The 27242-nt window shown below is 40.7% G+C and overlaps 1 protein-coding gene across 1 annotated transcript in view; it reads right to left on the minus strand.

Moving 5' to 3' along the window:
- Positions 1 to 3000: 3000 nt before the first annotated feature.
- LOC126187406 (arf-GAP with Rho-GAP domain, ANK repeat and PH domain-containing protein 2) overlaps positions 3001 to 27242 on the minus strand; it is a 142110-nt gene continuing 117868 nt past the window's right edge. Inside the window, exon 12 of the mRNA XM_049928471.1 lies at positions 3001 to 6559. Coding sequence (XP_049784428.1) covers positions 6427 to 6559 — 133 coding nt within the window. The 3' untranslated portion in view covers positions 3001 to 6426. The remainder of the gene's footprint in view (positions 6560 to 27242) is intronic.

Consider the following 27242-nt stretch of genomic DNA (forward strand, 5'->3'; position numbering starts at 1 on the left):
TGGGTCAGTCGGTTATCTCACATTACATGGAACCATTCAGACCCGTAGAGGGAGTCAAAACATCCATATTGCTGACATGGCGCAGAGATTAGTTTCATATAGTTATTTCATTTAACTGGGAAGGGGGGGGGGGGGGACCGAGTGAATGAAAAAACACATAACTGGCTAAACTGGTTATTAAAATCAATCAGATGTCCCATCACTAACAAATCTGAGGTGACTACGAAGAAGTATTATGCGAGGAAAATCTGTGCCATCAGTACCACCTCTGTTTCAGTGGTTACTAACAGCTGGTCATTACACTTGCACAGTATAGTAGTATCCTCAAAATACTCGTAAGAACTATATAAATAAGACAACATTGAGGTGCTAGATAAGTAATCTTTATCAATTTAGAAGTTGCCTGGTAGTAATTTCATCTCTTTGTGGCACCAAAAGATGGCATCTAAGGAAACTCCTGACTGAAGAGAGCAAGATAACTGGCCTTTGTGAAAAAAACGATTTATTTACAACAGCTCTGATTTCATATGAATATGGTATCTAGATCGCTGTGTGTGAGTGAAAGCACTGGACTGGAAAAAAATTAAATTACTAAAAATGTTGCATGACATGATTAGGTAACTTATGTGTGAGGCAGTAATGGTAGACACAGCTTTCTCCAAGTGCTAATTCAACATTGGAGACTACCTGCATAGAAGCTAGTGTCTTCTTTTAAGTTCAGTAACATTATGCAGGTTGGACAAATATTCTTGTTTAACTGCTCAAAATGGCCTTGGAATAACACTACCCACATCATCAGAATGGTGTATGAGAACAGATGGCCACAAGGAAGTTGGTAAGAGAACTTTCCTTTTTAATGAATCAGTCTGCATTGATGGCTACATAGACTGTAGTTTGTTCAAATGTAAAGGTATTTCTGTTTTCTCTCTTAGCTTCCTTCTGAGGAACTATTCCTTTTATTGGTCATCAGAGTCAGCTGGAACTAGAAACAAAAAACTTCAAAACTACTTCATTTGACTTGTCAAATATGTATCCTGGAACCGAACATAACCCCCTTCCAGTTTCTTACCAATGATCCATTCAGTGCACCCACTTTGTAAAACATTGCCACACAAGGTAAATATCTGACTTTGAATATTTATACAATATTAGAACATTCCATCAATGACAAAATCTAAATATAGAGACTAATAACTCAATATTTATTTATAAAAAAATCTTTATTTAAATACACCATTAAGACACAATCAATCATATAAATTTAATTAAAGAAATGTGCCAGTGACATGACTAGAAATTACTGAGAATATAACAAATTTACAAATACTAAAAGCACCAAAAAAGAGACTGCAGTTGAAAAAAGCTTTTTAAAGCACAAAATCTCTTATGGTAATAATGAATGAGCCTTCAAAGGATATTACCATACAGATCAATTTCCTGTTATTTAAACATTGTTGTGAAGTTTCAAAATAATGAATTAAGAATGCTTCTGTTCATTCACATCTAAATAATAAATAACAGAAATAATATAAAATCTAAACAGTAAAATCCAAAACAGAAGTTATAAATTACAAAACAGGAGACAAAAGTGATGTTCTTGAAATAGAAGGTCGAAGGGTGGAGATTTAAAAAAAAAAAAAAAAAAAAGGAGTTTTGAGCTTTTGTATTATTGAAATACTCCTCCATGATGGAAAAAACAGAGGCATAACAGAAGATAATACAATGTGATAAAGAAATGCATAAATCACTCGAAAACTTAGTATCACTGGAAGGGTGTGCAAACCGCTCAAACCGCTGCCCTGGCCCCCCAACCCCAACCACACACACACCTTGCAGCCTTTAGTTCTTCTACTTTGTCCAATTAATCTCAAAACATCAGGTATTGGATTCTGAAAGCTCATGCACAGTGTTAAATTCTTAAACTTTCATTGAAATCCAAATGCCTACAGCCAATGACACACACACACACACACACACACACGCTCTCTCTCTCTCTCTCTCTCTCTCTCTCTCTCTCTCTCTCAGGAAGCTAAATGTCTTGACTTCCCCCACAGCCCTGAAAGCTGAGCTGAATTCTTTGGTCCCATATTTTGCATGTAGAGAAAGGTATAAGACTTTTGTATTTGCAGTAATTTTATCATGAATTGCATTTGTATTTTATCTGAATATCATTGTAAATGTATGTCAGAATATTTTAAAAGTGTGCAGCTGGAAGACACGACTTTCTGAATGGTTAGAAATGCCTGGTTGGAAAATATATCCTTCAACCCAAAAACAATGTAAAAATCATCATGCAAATGTGACAATATCATTGTGCTAAATGCATATTCAAAGTCTACAGTCTCATTTTTCACAAAATAAGAAGAAGCCATCTGACATTTTTGCTGTTCTTAGTATGTTCCACAAGAAATTCCTTCTACATAAGGAATAAGATCATATTTTGTGAAAGTACCTTTTATGAATTTAAATTTTATCATAGAAGTTGTCAGTGGACTGACAATATGATCAGCCACTAGTAAATATACCAAAAAAAAAAAGTTATACCACCAGACATCAAATCTACAAAATCATAAACAATGTTTCTTTACATAAAACAGTATTACAAATTTTGGACTATATTAATACCAAAGTACAAGAAGTGGGTCTGAGCACCTCCGGCAAGGACATTTCCACCTACCATGGAATAACTTCTAACAAAAGGATGAACATTATTAAAATACAATGGAATGCTAGTAAGTTCTCCAAATTGTGCAGCCACTGCACAAGTACTTGCCAAAAATATATTTAACGTACAACACTTTCATTAATTTAAAACTTTCCAAGCAAAAGACGACACATGAGTCCAATGAGTAAACAAAGAATGTATTTGTTTTATTATAGTAAACGATGTGGGGCACTCTATATGAGGCAAATTGTAATGTAAAAGTGCTTAAAAATTTAGAATTCTTTTCCACATATTATTTGCACATATAAAATCTGCTTTTAAGTACTATACTAAAATAGAGGTATATTTTTTATTTGTTTCAAATTACAACTCAAGAGAATAATATGTTTGATCTTTATACAAAATATAAAAATTCTGAAAAATAACATTTAATACAAAGAAACAGTCCATGATATATTTACACCAGTTCTAAAATTTCTGAAGCTCTATATTACCAGTTAACCATCATGTATAGTAAGATAACAGCAGGAAGCTGATACACACAGCATAGAGAACACTGCACAAGCTTTATACATTGGAATGATAGCAACACTAATTGGTGTTCATTATTAAAGAGGAAATATCTTTTTTGCATTTACTGTTTTAATGCAACTAAACATTTAATTGTTACACTGCTCCTCATACTTCATTACACATGATCATATACTCTGTGTTGTCTTATACAAGATAAGACATCACAAAGTTTTAAAAAATGAATATGACAGTTGAGAGCTGCCATTTATGAATACTTGTACCCCAAAGTATCACATTGTGCCTGTATTTGGATTTTAAACAGGTAATGGGGTTTCCCCATTCTCCTTAGCAGAATGTCATCAACTCAAGTTACATACAACCTTCATGTCTGAGGGATTCTCTGCTAATAGGGCTTATTATAAACTGATCCACATTGTCTCATGAACAGCATTTCTGTATGACAAAAGCTACACTATATACAAGAAATCATTATTTGCAATATATTCAAATACTTCAAAAATATGACATCTATTACCTTGAAAGAAACATAAGCAGTATTATAGACAGTCTTATAATTTAAATACTCTGTATTTCATAGATACTTGGTATCAGTGTTAAATGCTATTTAAAAATCAATAAGTAACTTCATAGTAATACAATAGAAAATACTGTTTCTTCTGTAACACTGGTTCCCAATTCATTAACTATTTACTTCTGTTATGAAACTTGTCCAACATATACAAGCTGTCATAACAGAGTTACATTCCTTCACAACACTGACATTGATATTAAAAAGACAGAAATGAGAGGTATGTGAAACGTACATTAGCTAGTGGTTTAAACAAACATGGCACAACCATTAACTCTCAGGTACTAATTCCCACATGTAAGTTCCACATTTTCTTTACAACTCTGACAGTTCTCACAGGATAACCACAGCAATTATTTATAAGTTATGAACTTCCTAATTTTTATAGAGCTGGTATACACAATACAAAATTCTTTTTCTGTTAATCAGTTGTTTCTTTCTTTTATTGTATCCTGATTTTTTATCCATTTTCCAGCTGATGTTCATATTTCAGCTACCAGGTCAGTGGCACTGTTATCCCTCAACTGACGCCACTCTCCCAGAATAGCGTAAGACTTGCATCTCTTAGAAGAAACAATGGTTGTAATATAATGTTTCCACGCTTTTCTAATTACTGTTGTAAATCCTAACTGATTATGTTAAATGAAAGAATAATGGAGAAAAGAAGATACTAACTGACAGACAATTATAGGATAACATGTGAAACATGAAAGGTGCCAAACTGAAAAATCCATGAATATATGCAGAACGGAAAAGGATTGGAAGAACTCACAACTGAGCTACTTATTAGTTCACACAGTGTGTTGTGCTTCAGAATAAAACCATAAAACTGTTTTCCTCCAGTGGAGTGTGTTCGTTCTTGCACTGAAACATTTAGAGCCCACTTAAAGGTATTCAGCAAGATGGTAGATGCCAAATACAAAGGAAATTTTGTGATTAGCTCATCTTTGTTTGAATGATAACTTGCTTTGTGAAGTATGACAGGCAGCAGAAACACACTCCCTCCTTGAAAGCACACACACAGCTGGCTGGCAGCAGAAAATGTACTGAGAGGGCATCACACAAAGCAAAAGTCTTGCCACCTAAATTTATCCAGTGCAGGGTTCAAAATAAACGGTGAGCAGCAGGATTACTAATAGTAAATATTTATATGAATCAGAGTTATGACAGAGAGAACAAAATACACAGAAGAGGATATGCAGACCCAGAATGTTGCGATATCACTATTTGCTATCACAATTACCTCAATAATTTTACATACCATTATTTTTTTCCTAAAATGTAATTACATCTTACACAGAAAGGGATATGGCAAAATAATTTCTTCAAGCAAGAATAACAGAGACTGAGGCTATGTATATACCTGCAAATATATTTTCATTACAAATTCACACTATGTGGTCACACGGTAAAAAATTGCATCAGGACATTTCAGTAAATATGAAGACGCCCCACTTCTAAAACACAGTGCATTGTATTAATCTGGCTCATTCTACACTTCTCATTAGCAGTTAGCTGAAAGAACTTTTGAGATTCACTGTCTATATCATATATCTTGTTCTCCAGACAAAGTCTACCAGACTCTACATTTACAGAAACAAAGAGACAATTTGGAAAAATACCACAGGATAACTGCACAAAATCTCAAGAGCCGTATCCCATGGACAGTACTGACAATGGAAAAACAACAATGATGACCACAAATGGAGAGAACTTGTCTGAAGAGAAAAAGTGCTCAATATGTAATATGTCTAATAAAATTTTCACTTAAAGTCATGACAAAACTCACAACCCCACAGCTGCCACATCACAAACTGTTGGCTAAACTTCCTTACTAGCACATCATCGTGCTGCATACAGGAAAAACACAAGTTTTGCTTCAGCATTTTTTGACATTTCAGTATATTCATATAAAAACAAGTTTTACAAAACTTATATTTCATCACGAGATTCATCGAGGAAGAAACATTCATTACAACTGTAAATTGGTTTCATTGATTTGTCAGTATTATTATACGTCTTTTACAAATAAGATAAGCAAACTCAGGAACCAATAATGACATCTGCAGAATACAAGATACAATAGCCAGTTACAAATATACCTGTCAAGGACTAACTAAAAAGAAAATTACACAGATTTTTTTGTACTATCTAGTTTTCTTCCAAATATATTAAATAGTGATTCTTATGCATGTAATATTTTTATAAATTCATTTAGATAAAAAAATTCCACATTTTTGTTACAATGAATAAAAGAGGTACACACTTCCATTTTCAGGTAATCTAGCATCAAAAACAAATTGTTTGTTCATTATATCAGTTCATTTCAGTATCAAGCCACAATGAAAATAATGTAAAGACAACAAATTGTCCAAAAACTGACAAATTATCTACATAACAATGAAGTTAAAAGTGCACCTCTCCATCCTTGCCAAGCAAGTGATCACTAAATTGATACTGTACAAATATCACTTTGATTGGGATAAAAATTAGAAAAAAAACATACAAGCAAAGTGGCTGCATTGATTACATTAAAAAGAATGCTCTATGTCCACAATGATTATAGTCACAGAAGCAGACTTGTCTTTTCCTGTTTTGAAAGGCAACAATACCAGACGAAGTCCTTCTTAAAACAGTACCCAGATAATATGATTACAATTTATTCTAACAGCATAGGTGACGGCAAAATTCCTTGTGGATATTCACCTATTAACATAGCTGCCATCCAACGCAGCTGCTCTTCACGAGATGAACCAGCAATAGTGTATCCAAAATACGGAGTTTCTTTTGACCTGGAACACAGATCAATAAGTGCTGCTTATGAATACTTAACTGTGCTCGCAGGTACAGTGCACATATACGAGGGTTGTAACTTAAATAGTGGCAACTCTTTATTCACAACCGATACAAAAGAGTTACAAGTTTGCACCTTTTACTATCCTTCAAAGTAGTCACCAGCGTTGTGTAGAACCCATTGCCAGTGATGTGAAAGGCATAGTATACTGTTAGTAGAGCCTGTTTGTTGATGGTACAATTGGGGCGGTCTACTGCCTGTCGAATCTCTGGAACATATCTGAAGCAAATGCCACGAAGTGGTTCCTTCATCTTCAGAATCAAATCAAAGTCACAAGGACTTAAGTCCAGGGAGTATGGTGGATGGTACAGTACTTCCCAGCCCCGTCGAGCAAACAGAGCAGCCACAGCTAGTGCTGTATGCGCCCGCACATTGTCATGCAAAATGATGGTTGGGTTGCACAGAAAGTGTCACTGCTTCTTTCACAAAGCTGATCGTAGGTGATGCTCCAAAAACAAACAGCAATACTGTGCATTGATGGTCTGCCATGAAGGAATGCATTAGGATAACACCATCACAGTCGTACACGAGAATCACCATAACTTTAGAACGCTCCATTCGCACCATCAACAGAACAGGCTCTGCTAATGGTATACTACGCCTTCCACATTGCTGCCAACCAGTTCTACGCAACACTGGTGACTACTTTGAAGGACAGTAACAGGTGCAAACATGTAACTCTTTTGTATCGGTTGTGAATAAATAGTTGCCACTATTTTAAGTTCCAACCCTCGTATATCAGTGGAATGTACTGGTTGCACTCCTAATGCAAGAGTATTGCTTACATTACACTTTTCTCCTTTTAAATCAAGATGGAAATTTAATACTGCATTCTGATGCTGCTATCATACATACTTCCTGTCCTTCTTAGTAACATTACACGTTAGAAGTTGAAGTTCCCCCCCCCCCCCCCCCCCCCCCAAGCCTGGTCTCCCTCATTAGTTTAGTGCGTCTGTAGATACAGATTGTAGAAAATTTGTTAGGCCTGATGTACAATTTTTTACATTCACCAAATAACTTGTTAATTTCCCAGATTTTTCCAAATCATTTCAGAGTGTGTGAAGTTTAAATTGCTTCTCCATTGGTACTTGTATTTGACTGTCAAAAACACTCATCCAACAATGCACGTTCAAAAGAACATGCTGTTTTGTGAATCTTCACTTTCTCATGATGTATTACTTGCTCCATAAAATTGCAGGGATTTTATGGATGTATTCCCACTAGTTTATACATTGATAGTAATTCTATTTGCAGATAACAAATTGCAAAAAAAATAGAAGAGAAACTTTGCTACACTGAAATGGAATTCATGTGACATAGGTCAGCTATTTTTGATCTGAAGTAGTTCGTCAGGCTTCCTCCATTTGATGTTCCTGTGGAATGAGAAGGTGGAAAGGAGTTTTAACTACTACAAAAACTGGGTGGTGACAATGTACACACACATTTCTAACATCACAAGCTAGTGGTACAGTTCCTATCTCTTGTTTCTTTTCTTCATTTCACATAGACCTTCTGCAACCACTCTTAACATGAGGGCCAGATTTGAAAACTGAGCAAGAAGATGGAGAGGAAAAATATTACCTCTGTAAACAAGGTGCTGAGAACAAGATTTGGACCAGTGTCAAAAAGAGACAAAACACGAACTCAATGCACTATGCAATGAGCCAAATGTACCAAGGAGCAGACCAAAGCTGTAGTGGCAGGATGAAACCAAGAAAGATTTCGATACCTTGAGAGTTCACATGAACATGGGCAGACAGAGGAAGCTATTGTAACAGTGATGGATGAACTAACTTCACTTTGTATCGCAATGTATGTAAGATGAGGTAATGTTACATAATAATGTCATCATTTAGTCATGGAAATTACTGAAATATTAATTTTATTTTTGTGAACCCTCAGCTTATATATTTGCCTTTACCTGTGTGATTAGTTTGTCACATTTTGTACTACTTTGATGCATTTGCCCATATGTAAAACAAAAGGAAAACTTTTTCGTCTCACAGTTTAGAGTAATGCATTCTTAACATGTATTTGAAATGAAATTAATGTAACAACAGAAATGAAATCAATGACATGAAAAGTTGTGCCAGACTGGGACTCAAACACAATGGTAAGTGCCATCAGTGTGTATTTTGCGGTAGATGGCTAATGACACCACCTGTGGAATGCACAATGCAGTAAACTTACTAGCAGTTCCAAATTCACTCAACAGATGTCAGGGCGGAGCTTACCGTAATGGTAAGCACCACTGTCCGTCTGTTGCAGAAACATAATGGTAAGTGACAGAGAGAATGGTAGCAAGTAAAAACATCTCCGAGATTATGGCAACAGTGAACATGGCAGAAGACGAGGAATATACTTCCAATGATACTAATATCTTCGAGAGGGATCCAGAATACATTCCTAATGATTCAGATGACTCAGACATATGTTATTTTATAAATATACTGTCTTCAGTACATTCCACGAACATAATGGTAAGTGTATGTACATACCATTATGTTCCTGAAGTATGTTAATTTTGAGGTTATTTTAGAATGGCTACATTTTTTTGGCTAAGTGGTGTGTGAATGCGCATTTCTCATTTATATTGTTACATGTGATAATAATAATGTTAACGGTAATAGTAGTTTTTGTTGTTATACAGGTTAATAGCGAATCAGATCCTATTGCCCAAAACAACTAACAGTGTATCGCTCCTGCAGAAACCATTCAGGAAGGGGCCCTCGAACAGACAAAGAGGTCGTCTCGGAAAAGGCTGAGAGTCGATTCTCAACGCAAAATTAAACAGAAGAGGTGTAATTTGGGCGAAGAGTATGTTTCTTGTACAGGAGCAACTCTAAGTAAAACAACTGTGGGACCTAATTGCCAGTGCCCTCGTAAATTGATTTGAATGTGATGAAACTATTCAAATCATTTTGGGAAGTAGGTGATTTTAACATTGAAAATGCATAATTATTTGGTGCAATTAAATCTAACACTGTTGCACATCGCCGAAAAGCAGCTGGAGAAAATTCCCGGAGAAACTGTACTACTTCCTATAGCGTAAAAGTTAGTGACAGTGATATAAAAGTATGCAGGAACGCTTTTCTTTCCATTCATGGTCTACATAACAATCGTGGTCGTGTCGAAAATATACAGAAGAAAATCTCATCCGGATCGACCACGCCACCCCGGGATAAACGGGGCAAGCATACCGTACGTCCGCATGCTTACTCTGAAACTAGTGTTAACCATGTCAGGGAACACATTGATAAAATACCAAAACACGAGAGTCATTACAGACTCTCAAACAGTCGTGTCAGATTGTACCTGGGCACAGATACAACAATCGCCTCCTGTTATGAGCACTATAAGGATGTTTTCTGCAAGGAGATGTCCTATGAGCCTGTACCTGCAGACAAGTACAGGCAAATTTTCACTGAAGAGTATAACATAGGAGTAAAGTCACCAAAGAATGATACGTGTCAGACTTGTGACATGCTCAAAGTGCAAATTGAGAGCACTGATGTCCCCCAGCTGAAAGTAAGTCTGGAGCATCAGTTGGAATTACACCAACGTCGGGCAGAAGCAGGGCAAGCTAACATTGCCATCCAGAAAAAACGAGCAGAAGCAGACAGTAATCTACATGTTGTGTCTTTTGACTTGCAAGAGACTCTCCCAGTTCCTAAGTTAAGTTGTGGTCCAGCTTTTTACAAAAGGAAGATTTGGTTGTATAATCTCAATGTTCATGATTGTGTCAAGAAGAAAGGGCACTGCTTTTTGTGGAATGAGACTACTGCTGCCCGTGGATCAGAGGAAATTTTGAGCTGCCTTTTACTTTACTTTGAGGAAAACGACATAAAAGGAGAGACTCTCATTGTGATATCTGATAACTGCTGTGGCCAAAATAAGAACTGGAACGTGGTACTGTTTAGGAAATATCTAATTTCAACTGGTAGATTTCGTGTGAATGAACACCACTTCCCCGTGAGTGGGCACACAATGTTGCTGTCCAATAGAGATAGATGTGTACAGTCCAGATCAGTGGTGCGAGATCATCAAGAAGTCTGCTAAGAAGAATCCATTGCTTGTATATTATATGAAAAGAGAGGATTTCTATCAAATACGACACACTAAAGAAGCGTTTGTCTTCAGAAAGAAGACAGCTGATGGTGGAGATGTCAACCTAAGGAAAGTATGTAGGTGGAAGGTGACCTCAGTACCATCCGGGACTGGAGCAACTGAATTACATTCTCCGCCAGGGTTTCGATTACCTCTCGTCATGCTCTGAAATGAGAAATTTCCTGCCCAGCATCCTTCCCACCCTTCCTAGCATGGTATTCTGCTGTCCACCAAACCTACACAATATACTCGCCCATCCTTACACAACCCCTGCTCCCAATCCCTTACCTCATGGATCATACCCCTTAAATACACCTAGATGCAAGACCTGTCCCACACATTCTCCTACCACCACCTACTCCAGTCCGGTCACTAACATCACCTATCCCATCAAAGGCAGGGCTACCTGTGAAACCAGTCATGTGATCTACAAGCTAAGCTGCAACCACTGTGCTGCATTCTATGTAGGCATGACGAACGGCCACTGGCAAACTGTGGCCAAAAAACAAGTGGACCACCCTGTTGCTGAACATGCTGCCAGACATGATATCCCTCATCTCAATGACTGCTTCACAGCCTGTGCCATATGGATCCTTCCCACTAACACCAGCTTTTCTAAATTGAGCAGGCGGGAACCTTTCTCTGCAATACATCCTATGTTCCCGTAACCCTCCTGGCCTCAACCTTCGCTAGTCACTGTCCTCACCCATCCAGTCCTCTCCCTATTCCCAGTCCAGCACTACACAGCCATTATTTTACCACCACACACAGTCTTTTAATTTCTTTTTATTTCTCTACTTTCCGCTACTTACCCCCTCCTCCCTCTGCACCTTTTCTTGTGCCCTCCATCTAAACTGCAACACCTCACTGTCCGCCACTCCCACCATACTATCGCTCCCCCTCCCCACCCCAGCCAGCTCCTTACCCTAACCCCATCGCCACTCCCATCATGCACTGATGCTGCTGCTTGCAGTGTGGTTTCAGTTCTCTGAGACTGCAGACGCGTGTGCAAGTTGCGTATGCGTGAGTGTGTGTGTGTGCGCGCGTGTACCTACTGCTGAGAAAGACGTTGATGGCCGAAAGCTACAAATGTGTAAATCTTTTTGTTGTGCCTATCGCGACTCAGCATCTCCGCTATATGGTGAGTAGCAACTTTCCATCTCTAATAGTTGAAATAAATTAGAAAGTCAATTACATACATACAACTAAGCACGAAATTAGATCTGGTGTTATATGAGGGCCAATCTTTTTCTTTTATGAAAATGCAGATGATATTCAAGTATGCTGATGGTAAATAGTTAAAAGCAACAAAATGAATTTAATGAGCCAGATGCTAAAATAAGAGAATTAAAATCATCACAGCTTGCTTCATCAAATGTTCTGTGGACATTTGTTCCTGCCTACAAATCCGTATGGGAATAATCCATTTAAATACATTTTAAATATATTGCTGGTATTCTACTTTGTTTTAGTTTGCATCTGTTTTTTGTACTTTCTCAGATTTAATGAAGAACTTCATGTTATCACTTTTTGACAGAGCGGGTATTTAACTTCACTACATCTTGTCATGGAATGAGGGTGCTTTTCTGCTTTGAATGGTGTTGCTTCTTGCCACTGAGTATGCTTTGTAGTGTTAGTGACAGAGTGTGTAGTTATTGTACCCAGGTAATATTATGCATGAAAAATATTGTGTACCGAGGTGTATATTTGTACATGAGATTGTGTGGTTTAGTGTGAATGTACTTCCACTTTACTCAGTGCTACAGCATTTATTGAACTTCAGTTATTCACTAGTAGAACCAGTGAGGAAAGCATGAGATTGTGTATTATTGTCTTTGAAATTTTCACTGGAGTGGGTGGATAATTGTATTGCATTGATTTATGCTAAAATGTATTGTTTGGAGTAGATGTTAATAATGTGATAACAAACAATATACTTACAACACATTTAAATTGAGCAGTTCACACACAAATTCGTAGACAGGGACAAATGCCACAGAACTTTATGCAACGAAACCAGCTTGTTTCATACGATACAAAAAACAGATATGGAATCAATTACTCCAAACCATATTACAGATAAATGCAAAAATAAAGCAGAGTATGAATAACGTATTGACAATACTATTCAAAAAGTGCAATATATGCAGGAAGTTGTAATCAGGAACACAATGCAATGAAACCAGCTCCTGTGACATCGTAATCAGGAACACAATGCAATGAAACCAGCTCCTGTGACATCTCATATCATGATTTTTAAGTTTTGACATGTGCTAAGGTGCAACTATTTCCACTTGATACTGGCCAACTATTTCCACTTGATACTGGTCACACAGTAGCCATTGCAATATTTTGTTGCTTGGGTAGCTCAGTTGGTAGAGCACTTGCCCGGAAAGGCAAAGGTCCCGAGTTCAAGTCTCAGTCCGTCACACAGTTTTAATCTGCCAGGAAGTTTCATATTAGTGCACACTCTGCTGCAGAGTGAAAATCTCATTCTGGAAACATCCCCCAGGCTGTGGCTAAGCCATGTCTCCGCAATATCCTTTCTTTCAAGAGTGCTAGTGCTGCAGGGTTCACAGGAGAGCTTTTAAAGTTTGGAAGGTACGAGACGAGATACTGGCAGAAGTAAAGCTGTGAGGATGGGGCGTGAGTCGTGCTTGGGTAGCTCATTTGGTAGAGCACTTGCCCACGAAAGGCAAAGGTCCCGAGTTCGAGTCTCGGTCCGGCACACAGTTTTAATCTGCCAGGAAGTTTCAAAAGTCATTTCGTTGGTCAGCTCCAAAAATCACTCGATGACAGCTGCTCCTATCAATCTGGAATGCCGAGAAATAGAATTGCCTGTTTCTGGTAGCACATTGATAATACATATGTCTTGCAACACTTTTACAAACCAAAATACAGCATCGGTAACTTCCTGCTTGTCGTCATATATGACAGGCACCCAACTATATATTTCAGTGTTGGTCGAAGGGTGTACATCCTCCATTATTCTGATTATGCAACTGAAAGATATGACACAACAAATAATAACTGGTTGCTATGGCATGAACAGAAAAGGTGATTACTATGAATTACATACAGTACGAGTCATATGTTACTTATGGAAGATCACTGTGTTCTTTCACAAAACATACTTTATTCGGCGGATTAAAGATGAAATATCATTACATGTACCCTCGAGGTTCCTGGCAGCCTAATGACGGAAAACAACTCTTTCTGACTGACTTGTACAAGGTTCATGCTGGATATACTCACTTTTCAAGTTTCACAATTATGGTATGACGAAGAGGCAATGGGACAACATAACTCTCCCCGTATGCGTCACTGTAGGCAAGTGTCGTGTGTTGGTTGTCTGTGGTCCCTCTTGAGGAATTCGCAGCCCTCTTACTCGGAGTTGTTTTCATGTGACAATGCTCAAAAGTTCAATTCTATACTAATTCACATCATTTGGGAAATTGGCTTGCATACCTTACTACTATTATTATTCTGTAGTGAGTTGCATACCTTATTAACCTTCCTATCTATACGAATTCTGATATGAAAAACTTCAATTTAAGAAAATGAAAAGCGTACAGTTTCTTCGAGATTCGACCTCCAGTTCTCCACTTCCCAGTCAGTTACTTTGACCATTGCACTATTGGTGCTCTTGCCTAAAAGCGTTTACCAACTGGGTCATAAGGGGCAGTTGTGAAAGTTTCTTTCCTCAATTTCTGGAAAAGTATGTGTTTGCAGATCCCATATCTGCTGATGAAAAATGCTCTATTTACAATTACCTATCAATCCCGCCAATTTTGAGTCAATTGCTCATCATAACCTTTAGGGGTGATTTTCCCAAAAAAAGGGGGGGGGGGGGGGGGGGGGGAGGGTGTTGAGCCAAAATATATTAGAGTCCTTTGTTTTAGGCTGGACACGAGTGACCTGCCAAATTTGATCCGAGTTGGTTGGCCTTCCCCTAGTGAGCTGAGATCATCCAAGCCTGTTGACTTTCCATTCCGCATGCTCTTTAATGCTGTTTCTACCTCACACTATGTATCCATTGGTTTGGTCTTCATTAATTATACTACAGTCATTGATGGTTGTGTTGTCCCCATCTCCATTTAACACGTTGAAGTACTTTTTCATGCCATTCCTGATCCCTTCCTCCATTCGTATTAAGTTACCATCATCCGTTTCCAGTGCACAGATAATTACATATTCATTTCGTTTACTCTTTAGCATTTCGTATAGTAATTTCCTATTTCCCTGACAGTCTTCCTCTACCCTTGTGAGTAAAGTCCTTCCAGCGCTTTTCCTTTTCTTTCTATATCAGTCTTTTTACAGCTGATTTCTTTCTCTGATATTCTTGTGCTAGATGTTCAGTTGCTAACTCATTTTGTCTATCATCAGTTTTCTGTTTTTCATGGTACAAATGGCTACTTAAACCTAACCAACCTAAGGACATCACACACATCCATGCCCAAGACGGGATTCGAACCTGCGACCGTAGCAGTCACGTGGTTCCAGACTGAAGTGCCTAGAACCGCTCAGCCACCGCAGCTGGCTGTTTTTCATGGTTTAATTTTCTTTTCACTAATGCTGTTATCTTTTACTGCTCTCTTCACCTGATCATTCCACCATGGTGTTTCCTTCTCTCTCTCTCTCTCTCTCTCTCTCTCTCTCTCTCTCTTCAGATGTCTGTGGCTTCTTTAACAAGGACTTCTTTGAATAAAGACCATTCTTCTTCTTCCTCTCTTTTCTTATTTTTGGGTAATTTGGCCATTGCATGCTTCTTAGTTCTTTTTTTATATTTCCTTCAACAGCCAAGTCTTAATCTTCAGTATTCTCTTTTGTTTAAATTTTGGCACTTGAACATCCTTTAGGTCAGCAGTTAATAGCTGGTTGTTGGCATCCAAACACTCACTGAGATTTCACAAATCTTAATCAAAAAACTAAGATAAATTTCTCATAGTTGGGGTTCACAGTCAAGTAAAATTTTGTAAATGACATCATGGTTGCCTTTTGGCACCAAAACAAAATATTGCAATGGCTACTGTGTGGCCAGTATCAAGTGGAAATAGTTGGCCAGTATCAAGTGGAAATAGTTGCACCTTAGCACATGTCAAAATTTAAAAATCATGATATGAGATGTCACAGAAGCTGGTTTCATTGCATTGTGTTCCTGATTACAACTTCCTGCATATATTGCACTTTTTGAATAGTATTGTCAATACATTATTCATACTCTGCTTTATTTCTGCATTTATCTGTTATATGGTTTGGAGTAATTGATTCCATATCTGTTTTTTGTATCGTATGAAACAAGCTGGTTTCGTTGCATAAAGTTCTGTGGCATTTGTCCCTGTCTACGAATTTGTGTGTGAACTGCTCAATTTAAATGTGTTGTAAGTATATTGTTTGTTATCACATTATTAACATCTACTCCAAACAATACATTTTAGCATAAATCAATGCAATACAATTATCCACCAACTCCAATGAAAATTTCAAAGACAATAATACACAATCTCATGCTTTCCTCACTGGATCTACTAGTGAATAACTGAAGTTCAATAAATGCTGTAGCACTGAGTAAAGTGGAAGTACATTCATACTAAACCACACAATCTCATGTACAAATATACACCTCGGTACAGAATATTTTTCATGCATAATTTTACCTGGGTACAATAACTACACACTCTGTCACTAACACTACAAAACGTACTCAGTGGCAAGAAGCAACACCATTCAAAGCAGAAAAGCACCCTCATTCCATGACAAGATGTAGTGAAGTTAAATACCCGTTCTGTCAAAAAATGATAACATGAAGTTCTTCATTAACTCTGAGAAGTACAAAAAACAGATGCAAACTAAAACAAAGTAGAATACCAGCAATATATTTAAAATGTATTTAAATGGATTATTCCCATACGGATTTGTAGGCAGGAACAAATGTCCACAGAACATTTGATGAAGCAAGCTGTGATGATTTTAATTCTCTTATTTTAGCATCTGGCTCAAATTCGTTTTGTTGCTTTTAACTATTTACCATCAGCATACTTGAATATAATCTGCATTTTCATAAAAGAAAAATATTGGCCCTCAGTTTTAAAGAATACAACGCCAGATCTAATTTTGTGCTTAGTTGTATGTATGTAACTGTTTTTCTAATTTATTTCAACTATTAGAGAAGGAAAGTTGCTACTCACCATATAGCAGAGATACTGAGTCGCGATAGGCACAACAAAAAATTTCACACATTTATAGCTTTCGGCCATCAATGCCTTTCTCGGCAGTAGACACACGCGCACGCACGCACGCACACACGCACACACGCACACACACACACACACACACACACACACACACACACACACTCATGCATACACAACTTGCACACACGTCTGCAGTCTCAGAGAACTGAAACCACTCTGCGAGCAGCAGCACCAGTGCATGATGGGAGTGGCGACTGGGTGGGGGTAAGGAGGAGGCTGGGGTGGGGAGGGGGACGGATAGTATGGTGGGAGTGGCGGACAGTGAGGTGTTGCAGTTTAGATGGAGGGCACAAGAAAAGATGCGGAGGGGGCAGGGGGTGAATAGCGGAAAGGAGAGAAATAAAAAGAAATTAAAAGACTGCGTGTGGTGGTGAAATGATGACTGTGTAGTGCTGGACTGGGAATAGGGAGGGGGCTGGATGGGTGAGGACAGTGACTAACAAAGTTTGAAGCCAGGAGGGTTACGAGAACATAGACTGTATTGCAGGGAAAGTTCCCGCCTACGCAATTCAGAATAGCTGGTGTTGGTGGGAAGGATCCATATGGCACAGGCTGTGAAGCAGTCATTGAGATGAGGGATATCATGTCTGGCAGCATGTTCAGCAACAGGGTGGTCCACTTGCTTTTTGGCCAAAGTTTGTCAGCGGCCGTTCGTCATGCCTACATAGAATGCAGCACAGTGGTTGCAGCTTAGCTTGTAAATCACATGACTGGTTTCACAGGTAGCCCTGCCTTTGATGGGATAGGTGATGTTAGTGACCGGACTGGAGTAGGTGGTGGTAGGAGAATGTGTGGGACAGGTCTTGCATCTAGGTCTATTAAAGGGGTATGATCCATTAGGTAAGAAATTGGGAGCAGTGGTTGTGTAAGGATGGGCGAGTATATTATGTAGGTTCGGTGGACAGCAGAATACCATGCTAGGAAGGGTGGGAAGGATACTGGGCAGGAAATTTCTCATTTCAGAGCATGACGAGAGGTAATCGAAACCCTGGCGCAGAATGTAATTCAGTTGCTCCATTCCCGGATGGTACTGAGCTGAAAGGGGAATGGTCCTCTGTGGCTGGACTGTGGGACTTTGGGAAGTGGTGGGAGACTGGAAAGATAAGGCATGGAGATTTGTTTTTGTACAAGGACGGGAGGCTAATTACGGTCAGTGAAGGCTTCTGTGAGACCCTCAGTATATTTTGAGAGGGACTGCTCATCACTGCAGATGCGACGACCACCGGTGGCTAGGCTGTACGGAAGGGACTTCTTGGTATCGAATGGGTGGCAGCTGTCGAAGTGGAAGTATTGCCGGTGGTTAGTTGGTTTTATATGGACAGAGGTACTGATGTAGCCATCTCTCAGGTCAAGGTCAACATCTAGGAAGGTGGCTTGTTGGGTTTAGCACCAGTTGAAGCAAATGGGGGAGAAGTTGTTGAGCTTCTGGAGGAATCCAGAGTGCAAAGATGTCAGCAATGAATCTGAACCAGGTGAGGGGTTAAGGATTCTGGGTGTTTAGGAAGGATTCCTCTAGACAGCCCATGAATAGGTTAGCATAGGATGGTGCCATGCGGGTGCCCTTAGCCATACCGCGGATTTGTTTCTAGGTAATGCCTTCAAAGGAGAAGTAATTATGGATGAGGATATAGTTGGTCATGGAGACTAGGTAGGAGGTGGTTGTTGGATTGGAATCCATAGGGCGTCTGGAATGGTAGTGTTCAATAGCAGTAAGGCCATGGGCATTAGGAATGTTAGTGTACAGGGAGGTGGCATCAATAGTGATGAGCAGGGCACCGTGTGGTAAAGGGATAGGAACTGTGGAGAGTCAGACGAGGAAATAGTTGGTATCTTTTATATAGGAGGATAGGTTCCAGATACTACGTTGAAGGTGTTGGTCTATGAGAGCACAGATTCTCTCAGTGGGGGCACAGTAACTGGGCACAATGTGGCGTCCTGGGTGGTTGGGTTTATGGACTTTAGGAAGCATGTAGACGGTGGGAGTGCAGGGAGTGGTAGAGAGATGGACTCTGGGGAGAGGTTCTGGGATGGGCCTAAGGATTTGAGTAGTGACTGGAGATCCCGCTGGATTACTGGAATGGGATCACTGTGGCATGGTTTGTAGGGGGAAGTATTTGACAGCTGATGGAGTCCTTTTGCCATGTTCACTCTTCTATCCAACCGTCAATAAACAGCCGCCTTTAGTGAATTAGCAGTCTAGTTAAAGGTTGATTAACTCTCTTCAGTAAATTGATTCCTTAGGATGGATAGGATGTGTGACTGCTGTGTACGGACGCAGGAGGAGCTGGCCACTGTTCGCGAACAGCTGAGCGTGTTGATGGCCGCGGTCAGCCGTTTTCAGGCTGCTGCCTCGGAGTGTAGCGGCAGTGGGGAGTCTGGTGCGTCGCAAGGTACACTCCAGGTGTTACATGCTTCACCCACTGTCCCTGCTGTTGAGACATCTTCGCAGGTAGCAGGCGCGGTTGGGCCACCCTCTCCCCAAGGGGAGTGGCGGGTTCAGTGGCGTTCGCGGCGCACAAGGCGGAGGGTCAATGTGGAGGCTGGCAGTGTGGCATCGCCCGCTCTGCCTGTGAGTGGACATGTGGCTACTCCTTCAGCAAGATCCAAGCAGGCACACGGGGGGAGGGGTTTATTAGTTATTGGGAGCTCCAACGTTAGGCGGGTGATGGAGCCCCTTAGGGAAATAGCGGGAAGTTCGGGGAAGAAGGCCAGTGTTCACTCTGTCTGCTTGCCGGGGGATCTCATCCGAGATGTGGAGGAGGCCCTACCGGCGGCGATAGAGAGCACTGGGTGCACCCGACTGCAAATTGTTGCTCATGTCGGCACCAATGACTCCTGCCGTCTGGGTTCAGAGGTCATCCTCAGTTCGTACAGGCGGTTGGCGGAATTGGTGAAGGCGGAAAGCCTCACTCGCGGGGTGGAATTAGAGCTAACTATTTGTAGTATTGTTCCCAGAACCGATCGCGGTCCTCTGGTTTGGAGCCGAGTGGAAGGCTTAAACCAGAGGCTCAGACGATTCTGCGGAGATCTGGGGTGCAAATTTCTCGACCTCCACTATTGGGTGGAGAAATGTAGGGTTCCCCTGAATAGGTCAGGCACGCACTACACGCCGGAAGCGGCTACAAGGGTAGCGGAGTACGTGTGGAGTGCACATGGGCGTTTTTTAGGTTAGAGAATTCCCTCCCTAGGCCCGACAAGACGCCTCCTGAGACGCGGCAAGGTAGGAGTAGGCAAAATGCAACAGGGAATAACAATATTAATGTGCTAATAGGAAACTGCAGGAGCGTCTATAGAAAGGTCCCAGAACTGCTCTCATTAATAAACGGTCACAACGTCCATATAGTACTAGGGACAGAAAGTTGGCTGAAACCAGACGTAAACAGTAATCAAATCCTAAACTCAGATTGGAATGTATACCGCAGAGACAGGCTGGACAGTGAAGGGGGGAGGCGTGTTTATAGCGATAAGAAGTGCAATAGTATCGAAGGAAATTGACAGAGATCCGAAATGTGAAATGATTTGGGTGAAGGTCATGGTTAAAGCAGGCTCAGACATGGTAATTGGATGTCTCTATAGGCCCCCTGGCTCAGCAGCTGTTGTGGCTGAGCACCTGAAGGATAATTTGGAAAATATTTCGAGTAGATTTCCCCACCATGTTATAGTTCTGGATGGAGATTTTAATTTGCCAGATATAGACTGGGAGACACAAACGTTCATAACGGGTGGCAGGGACAAAGAATCCAGTGAAATTTTTTTTAGTGCTTTATCTGAAAACTACCTTGAGCAGTTAAACAGAGAACCGACTCGTGGCGATAACATATTAGACCTTCTGGTGACAAACAGACCCAAACTATTTGAAAAAGTTAACGCAGAACAGGGAATCAGCGATCATAAAGCGGTTACTGCATCGATGATTTCAGCCGTAAATAGAAATATTAAAAAGGGTACGAAGATTTTTTTGTTTAGAAAAAGTGACAAAAAGCAGATTTCAGAGTACCTGTTGGCTCAACACAAAAGTTTTGTCTCAAGTACAGATAGTGTTGAGGATCAGTGAACAAAGTCAAAACCATCGTACATTATGCGTTAGATGAGTATGTGCCAAGCAAGATCGTAAGAGATGGAAAAGAGCCACCGTGGTACAACAACCGAGTTAGAAAACTGCTGTGGAAGCAAAGGGAATTTCACAGCAAACATAAACATAGCCAAAGCCTTGCAGACAAACAAAAATTACGCGAAGCGAAATGTAGTGTAAGGAGGGCTATGCGAGAGGCATTCAATGAATTCAAAAGTAAAGTTCTATGTACTGACTTGGCAGAAAATCCTAAGAAATTTTGGTCTTATGTCAAAGCGGTAGGTGGATCAAAACAAAATGTCCGGACACACTGTGACCAAAATGGTACTGAAACAGAGGATGACAGACTAAAGGCCGAAATACTAAATGTCTTTTTCCAAAGCTGTTTCACAGAGGAAGACTGCACTGTAGTTCCTTCTCTAGATTGTCACACAGATGACAAAATGGTAGATATCAAAATAGACGACAGAGGGATAGAGAAACAATTAAAATCGCTCAAAAGAGGAAAGGCCTCTGGACCTGATGGGATACCAGTTCGATTTTACACAGAATACGCGAAGGAACTTGCCCCCCTTCTTGCAGCGGTGTAGCGTAGGTCTCTAGAAGAGTGTAGTGTTCCAAAGGATTGGAAAAGGGCACAGGTCATCCCCGTTTTCAAGAAGGGACGTCGAACAGATGTGCGGAACTATAGACCTATATCTCTAACGTCGATCAGTTGTAGAATTTTGGAACACGTATTGTGTTCGAGTAGACTTTTCTGGAGACTAGAAATCTACTCTGTAGGAATCAGCATGGGTTTCGAAAAAGACGGTCATGTGAAACCCAGCTCACGCTATTCGTCCACGAGACTCAGAGGGCCATAGACACAGGTTCACAGGTAGATGCCATGTTTCTTGACTTCCGCAAGGCGTTCGATACAGTTCTCCACAGTTGTTTAATGAACAAAGTACGAGCATATGGACTATCAGACCAATTGTGTGATTGGATTGAGGAGTTCCTAGATAACAGGACGCAGCATGTCATTCTCAATGGAGAGAAGTCTTCCGAAGTAAGAGTGATTTCAGGTGTGCCACAGGGGAGTGTCATAGGACCGTTGCTATTCACAATATACATAAATGACCTGGTGGATGACATCGGAAGTTCACTGAGGCTTTTTGCAGATGATGCTGTGGTGTATCGAGAGGTTGTAACAATGGAAAATTGTACTGAAATGCAGGAGGATCTGCAGCGAATTGACGCATGGTGCAGGGAATGGCAATTGAATCTCAATGTAGGCAAATGTAATGTGCTGCGAATACACAGAAAGATAGATCCTTTATCATTTAGCTACAAAATAGCAGGTCAGCAACTGGAAGCAGTTAATACCATAAATTATCTGGGAGTACGCATTAGGAGTGATTTAAAATGGAATGATCATATAATGTTGATCGTCGGTAAAGCAGATGCCAGACTGAGATTCATTGGAAGAATCCTAAGGAAATGCAATCTGAAAACAAAGGAAGTAGGTTACAGTACGCTTGTTCGCCCACTGCTTGAATACTGCTCAGCAGTGTGGGATCCGTACCAGATAGGGTTGATAGAAGATATAGAGAAGATCCAATGGAGAGCAGCGCACTTCGTTACAGGATCATTTAGTAATTTCGAAAGCGTTACGGAGATGATAGATAAACTCCAGTGGAAGACTCTGCAGGAGAGACGCTCAGTAGCTCGGTACGGGCTTTTGTCAAAGTTTCGAGAACATACCTTCACCGAAGAGTCAAGCAGTATATTGCTCCCTCCTACGTATATCTCTCGAAGAGACCATGAGGATAAAATCAGAGAGATTAGAGCCCACAAAGAGGCATACTGACAATCATTCTTTCCATGAACAATACGAGACTGGAATAGAAGGGAGAACCGATAGAGGTACTCAAGGTACCCTCCGCCACACACCATCAGGTGGCTTGCGGAGTATGGATGTAGATGTAGATGTAGATCCACCCCCACTGCCTCCAAACCACCCCCTGTTAACGTTCCAGAATGTCTCAACCTTGAACCTTGCCTCAACATCATTCCCTAAATCCCTCAACATGCAAACTAACCTTACATCCACAGAAAGAACCACAGTCCACCATCTTAAAACTGTTCCCGACCTTACAATCCTACCTGCAAACAAAGGATCCACCATCGTTGTTTTGAGCCGCAAGGATTATGTGGCAGAACGACTCCATCAGCTGTCAGATACTCCCACCTACAAACCATGCCACAGTGAACCCCATTCCAGTAATCCAGCAGTATCTCCAGTCACTACTCAAATCCTTATGCCCATCCCAGAACCTCTCCCCAGAGTCCATCTCTCTACTTACCTCTACCACTCCCCGCACTCCCACCTTCTACATGCTTCCTAAAGTCCATAAACCTAACTAACCAGGATGCCACATTGTAGCCGATTACTGTGCCCCCACTGAGAGAATCTCTGCTCTCATAGACCAACACCTTCAACATAGTATCCGCAACCTATACTCCTATATAAAAGATACCAACTATTTCCTTGAGTGACTCTTCACAGTTCCTGTCCCTTTACCACACGGTGCCCTGCTCATCACTATTGATGCCACCTCCCTGTACACTAACATTCCTAATGCCCATGGCCTTACTGCTATTGAACACTACCATTCCAGACACCCTATGGATTCCAAACCAACAACCTCCTTCCTAGTCTCCATGACCAACTATATCCTCACCCACAATTACTTCTCCTTTGAAGGCATTACCTAGAAACAAATCTGCAGTTCGGCTAGGGGCACCCATATGGTACCATCTTATGCTAACCTGTTCATGGGCTGTCTAGAGGAATCCTTCCTAAACACCCAGAATCCTTAACCCCTCACCTGGTTCAGATTCATTGATGATATCTTTGCAATCTGGATTCCTCCAGAAGCTCAACAACTCCTCCCCCATTTGCTTCAACTGGTGCTAAACCCAACAAGCCACCTTCCTAGATGTTGACCTTGACCTGAGAGATGGCTACATCAGTACCTCTGCCCATATAAAACCTACTAACCACCAGCAATAATTCCACTTCGGCAGCTGCCACCCATTCGATACCAAGAAGTCCCTTCCGTACAGCCTAGCCACCCGTGGTCGTCGCATCTGCAGTGATGAGCAGTCCCTCTCATAATATACTGAGTGTCTCACAGAAGCCTTCACTGAACGTAATTATCCTCCTGTGCTTGTACAAAAACAAATCTCCCGTGCCTTATCTTTCCAGTCTCCCACCACCTCCAAAAGTCCCACAGTCCGGCCACAGAGGAGCATTCCCCTTGTACCTCAGTACCATCTGGGACTGGAGCACGTGAATTACATTCTCTGCCAGGCTTTCGATTACCTCTTGTCATGCTCTGAAATGAGAAATTTCCTGTCCAATATCCTTCCCACCCTTCCTAGCATGGTATTCCACTGTCCACCAAACCTACACAATATACTCACCCATCCTTACACAACCCCTGCTCCCAATCTCTTACCTCATGGATCATACCCCTTTAATAGACCTAGATGCAAGACCTGTCCCACACATTCTCCTACCACCACCTACTTCAGTCCGGTCACTAACATCACCTATCCCATGAAAGGCGGAGCTACCTGTGCAACCAGTCATGTGATCTACAAGCTAAGCTGCAACCACTGTGCTGCATTCTATGTAGGCATGACGAACAGCCACTGGCAAACTGTGGCCAAAAAACAAGTGGACTACCCTGTTGCTGAACATGCTGCCAAACATGATATCCCTCATCTCAATGACTGCTTCACAGCCTGTGCCATATGGATCCTTCCCACCAACACCAGCTTTTCTGAATTGCGCAGACGGGAACTTTCCCTGCAATAGATCCTACGTTCCCGTAACCCTCCTGGCCTCAACCTTTGTTAGTCACTGTCCTCACCCATCCAGCCCCCTCCCTATTCCCAGTCCAGCATTACACAGCTATCATTTCACCACCACACACAGTCTTATAATTTCTTTTTATTTCTCTCCTTTCCACTACTTACCCCCTCCCCCATCTGCACCTTTTCTCTCGCCCTCCATCTAAACTGCAACACCTCACTGTCCGTCACTCCCACCATACTATCCATCCCCCTCCCCACCCCAGCCTCCTCCTTACCCCCACCCAGTCGCCACTCCCATCATGCACTGGTGCTGCTGCTTGCAGTGTGGTTTCAGTTCTATGAGACTGCAGACGTGTGTGCAAGTTGCGTTTGCGTGAGTGTGTGTGTTTGTGTGTGCATGTGTCTACTGCTGACAAAGGCCTTGATGGCCGAAAGCTATAAATGTGTGAATCTTTTTGTTGTGCCTATCGCGACTCAGCATCTCGGCTGTATGGTGAGTAGGAGCTTTCCTTCTCTGGTACTGTTACATTCCATCCTGGATTTTTCCATTGTTTGATTATTTCATATTCCTAGTTAGTATCCATTATTATAGGGTGAAATCATTAACTGTTTCGTAACTTAAATTCTATTGTTGACATATAAACAAATATAAATTCTCTAATAATTGTAAAGATTTGGAAGGCGAAATGCTAGCAGTCTTTAAGTATCTATTGGGCTCTAGTCGGAAACATGTTAGCAAATCCAGCTCTTCATTAATTCCAAGGTGATTAACAGTTTTGTCAAAAGTTTTGTTTATGTAACTATATTTATTAACTTCATGATTTAAACAAATAATTTGACTTAACCCTAGTAACAGAAGATACTGTTAAAAAGATGCTATTTGTTGGTGTATTCTGTTAATTTAATGAGTTAAATTTTAATAGTAATTTCTGTAAATTTATCTTCAGACAATGTGTAGGTTCAGCGCCTATTATTGTGATGATATATAAGGCCCCGATTTTTTGTCATGAGACAGTCAGTCCACGGCTGAGTTTCAGACGAGTAACCTGTGCTGGTTAGAACAACAACAACGCTTCAAATTAACTGTGGGACAAGTGTTAAACAATTTGGCCATGTGGAAAAACAGACACAGTGTTTGCTCCATATGTACCTGATTATTCTTCAAGAACTTTGAACTTTGTGGTTAGGTTTTACTGCTCGTAACCATTCAACAGTAAACTATCATAGCAGTATGTGGAGTTTAGCCTGTAAACTATTAATGAGGCTTATGGAAAGTTTAAACAATGGTGCACTGGCTATATAACTGTGTATTATTGGGGCCTGTGAACAGTGAAATTAAAGAACTGTGACACACAACTGTGCGTCTGTTGGCTACATAATTTATAGTAATCCATGCAGGAATCCACAATCCATATTTTTTAGCCAGTGTAGCAATGAAGTACATCAACACCAAGGACAAAAAACGAAGAAATATATAAAGCAGGTGGAACTGTCACAAACACTACGCTATGATACCAGATTTTGTTTTATTGAAACAAAAACAAACACGGAATCATTTACTCCACACAATATCGTTGATGTGAGCCAAAATTAAGCAATTACTAGAAATATATTCACAATGGAAAGCAAAGAGCGCAACACTCGCACACAAAGTCATAATTAGGAGCACAATGGGATGAAACCAAATTCTGTTTCGAATGAAACCATAACAGATATGGAAGACTGTATAACACCCAATAAGAAACAGTGAGGATGGCTTGATAATCCTCTAGCACCCCAAGTGATCTTCCAGTGAACTAAGGTCGAGCTATAGGCATCTCCAAATAAGTTTCACTCCTGTGTGCTATAGCCCAACAGTGACTGCCAGATGTAAGCAGCAATCTAGCTACAGGGGGCAGTGAGGGTAAGAAGAGGAATCAGGTGAGGAGAGATAAAAAATGGGAGAGTGGGTGAAGATACTAGTACTGCCTGTGGGACTGTGATGTGCAGTGACGTTGGGGGAGGGAGGGGGGGGGGAGGGGTACAGGACAGGACACAGCTGCTCTGTGTAGCGTTGGGATACTGTGCTTGAGGAGGCAGGGATGGAACAGGACTGAAATAGAGAAGTGGAAAGGATTATGTAGTTGCAATGGTGAGATATAAGGTGTGTGATAGGCAGGTGGAGGACAGGGGCAAGTTTATGTTGAGGCCAAGGGGGTTAAGGGAATAAAGGACTGGTTGTAGGGAGAATTTCCAACCTACACAAATCAGCAAAAGCTGGTGTTGTTGGGAAGAATCCAGATTGAACAGACTGTGAAGTAATCATTAAAGTGAAGCACATCATG

The sequence above is a fragment of the Schistocerca cancellata genome, chromosome 5, assembly GCF_023864275.1.
Source record: "Schistocerca cancellata isolate TAMUIC-IGC-003103 chromosome 5, iqSchCanc2.1, whole genome shotgun sequence".
NCBI classification, from domain to species: Eukaryota; Metazoa; Arthropoda; class Insecta; order Orthoptera; family Acrididae; genus Schistocerca; species Schistocerca cancellata.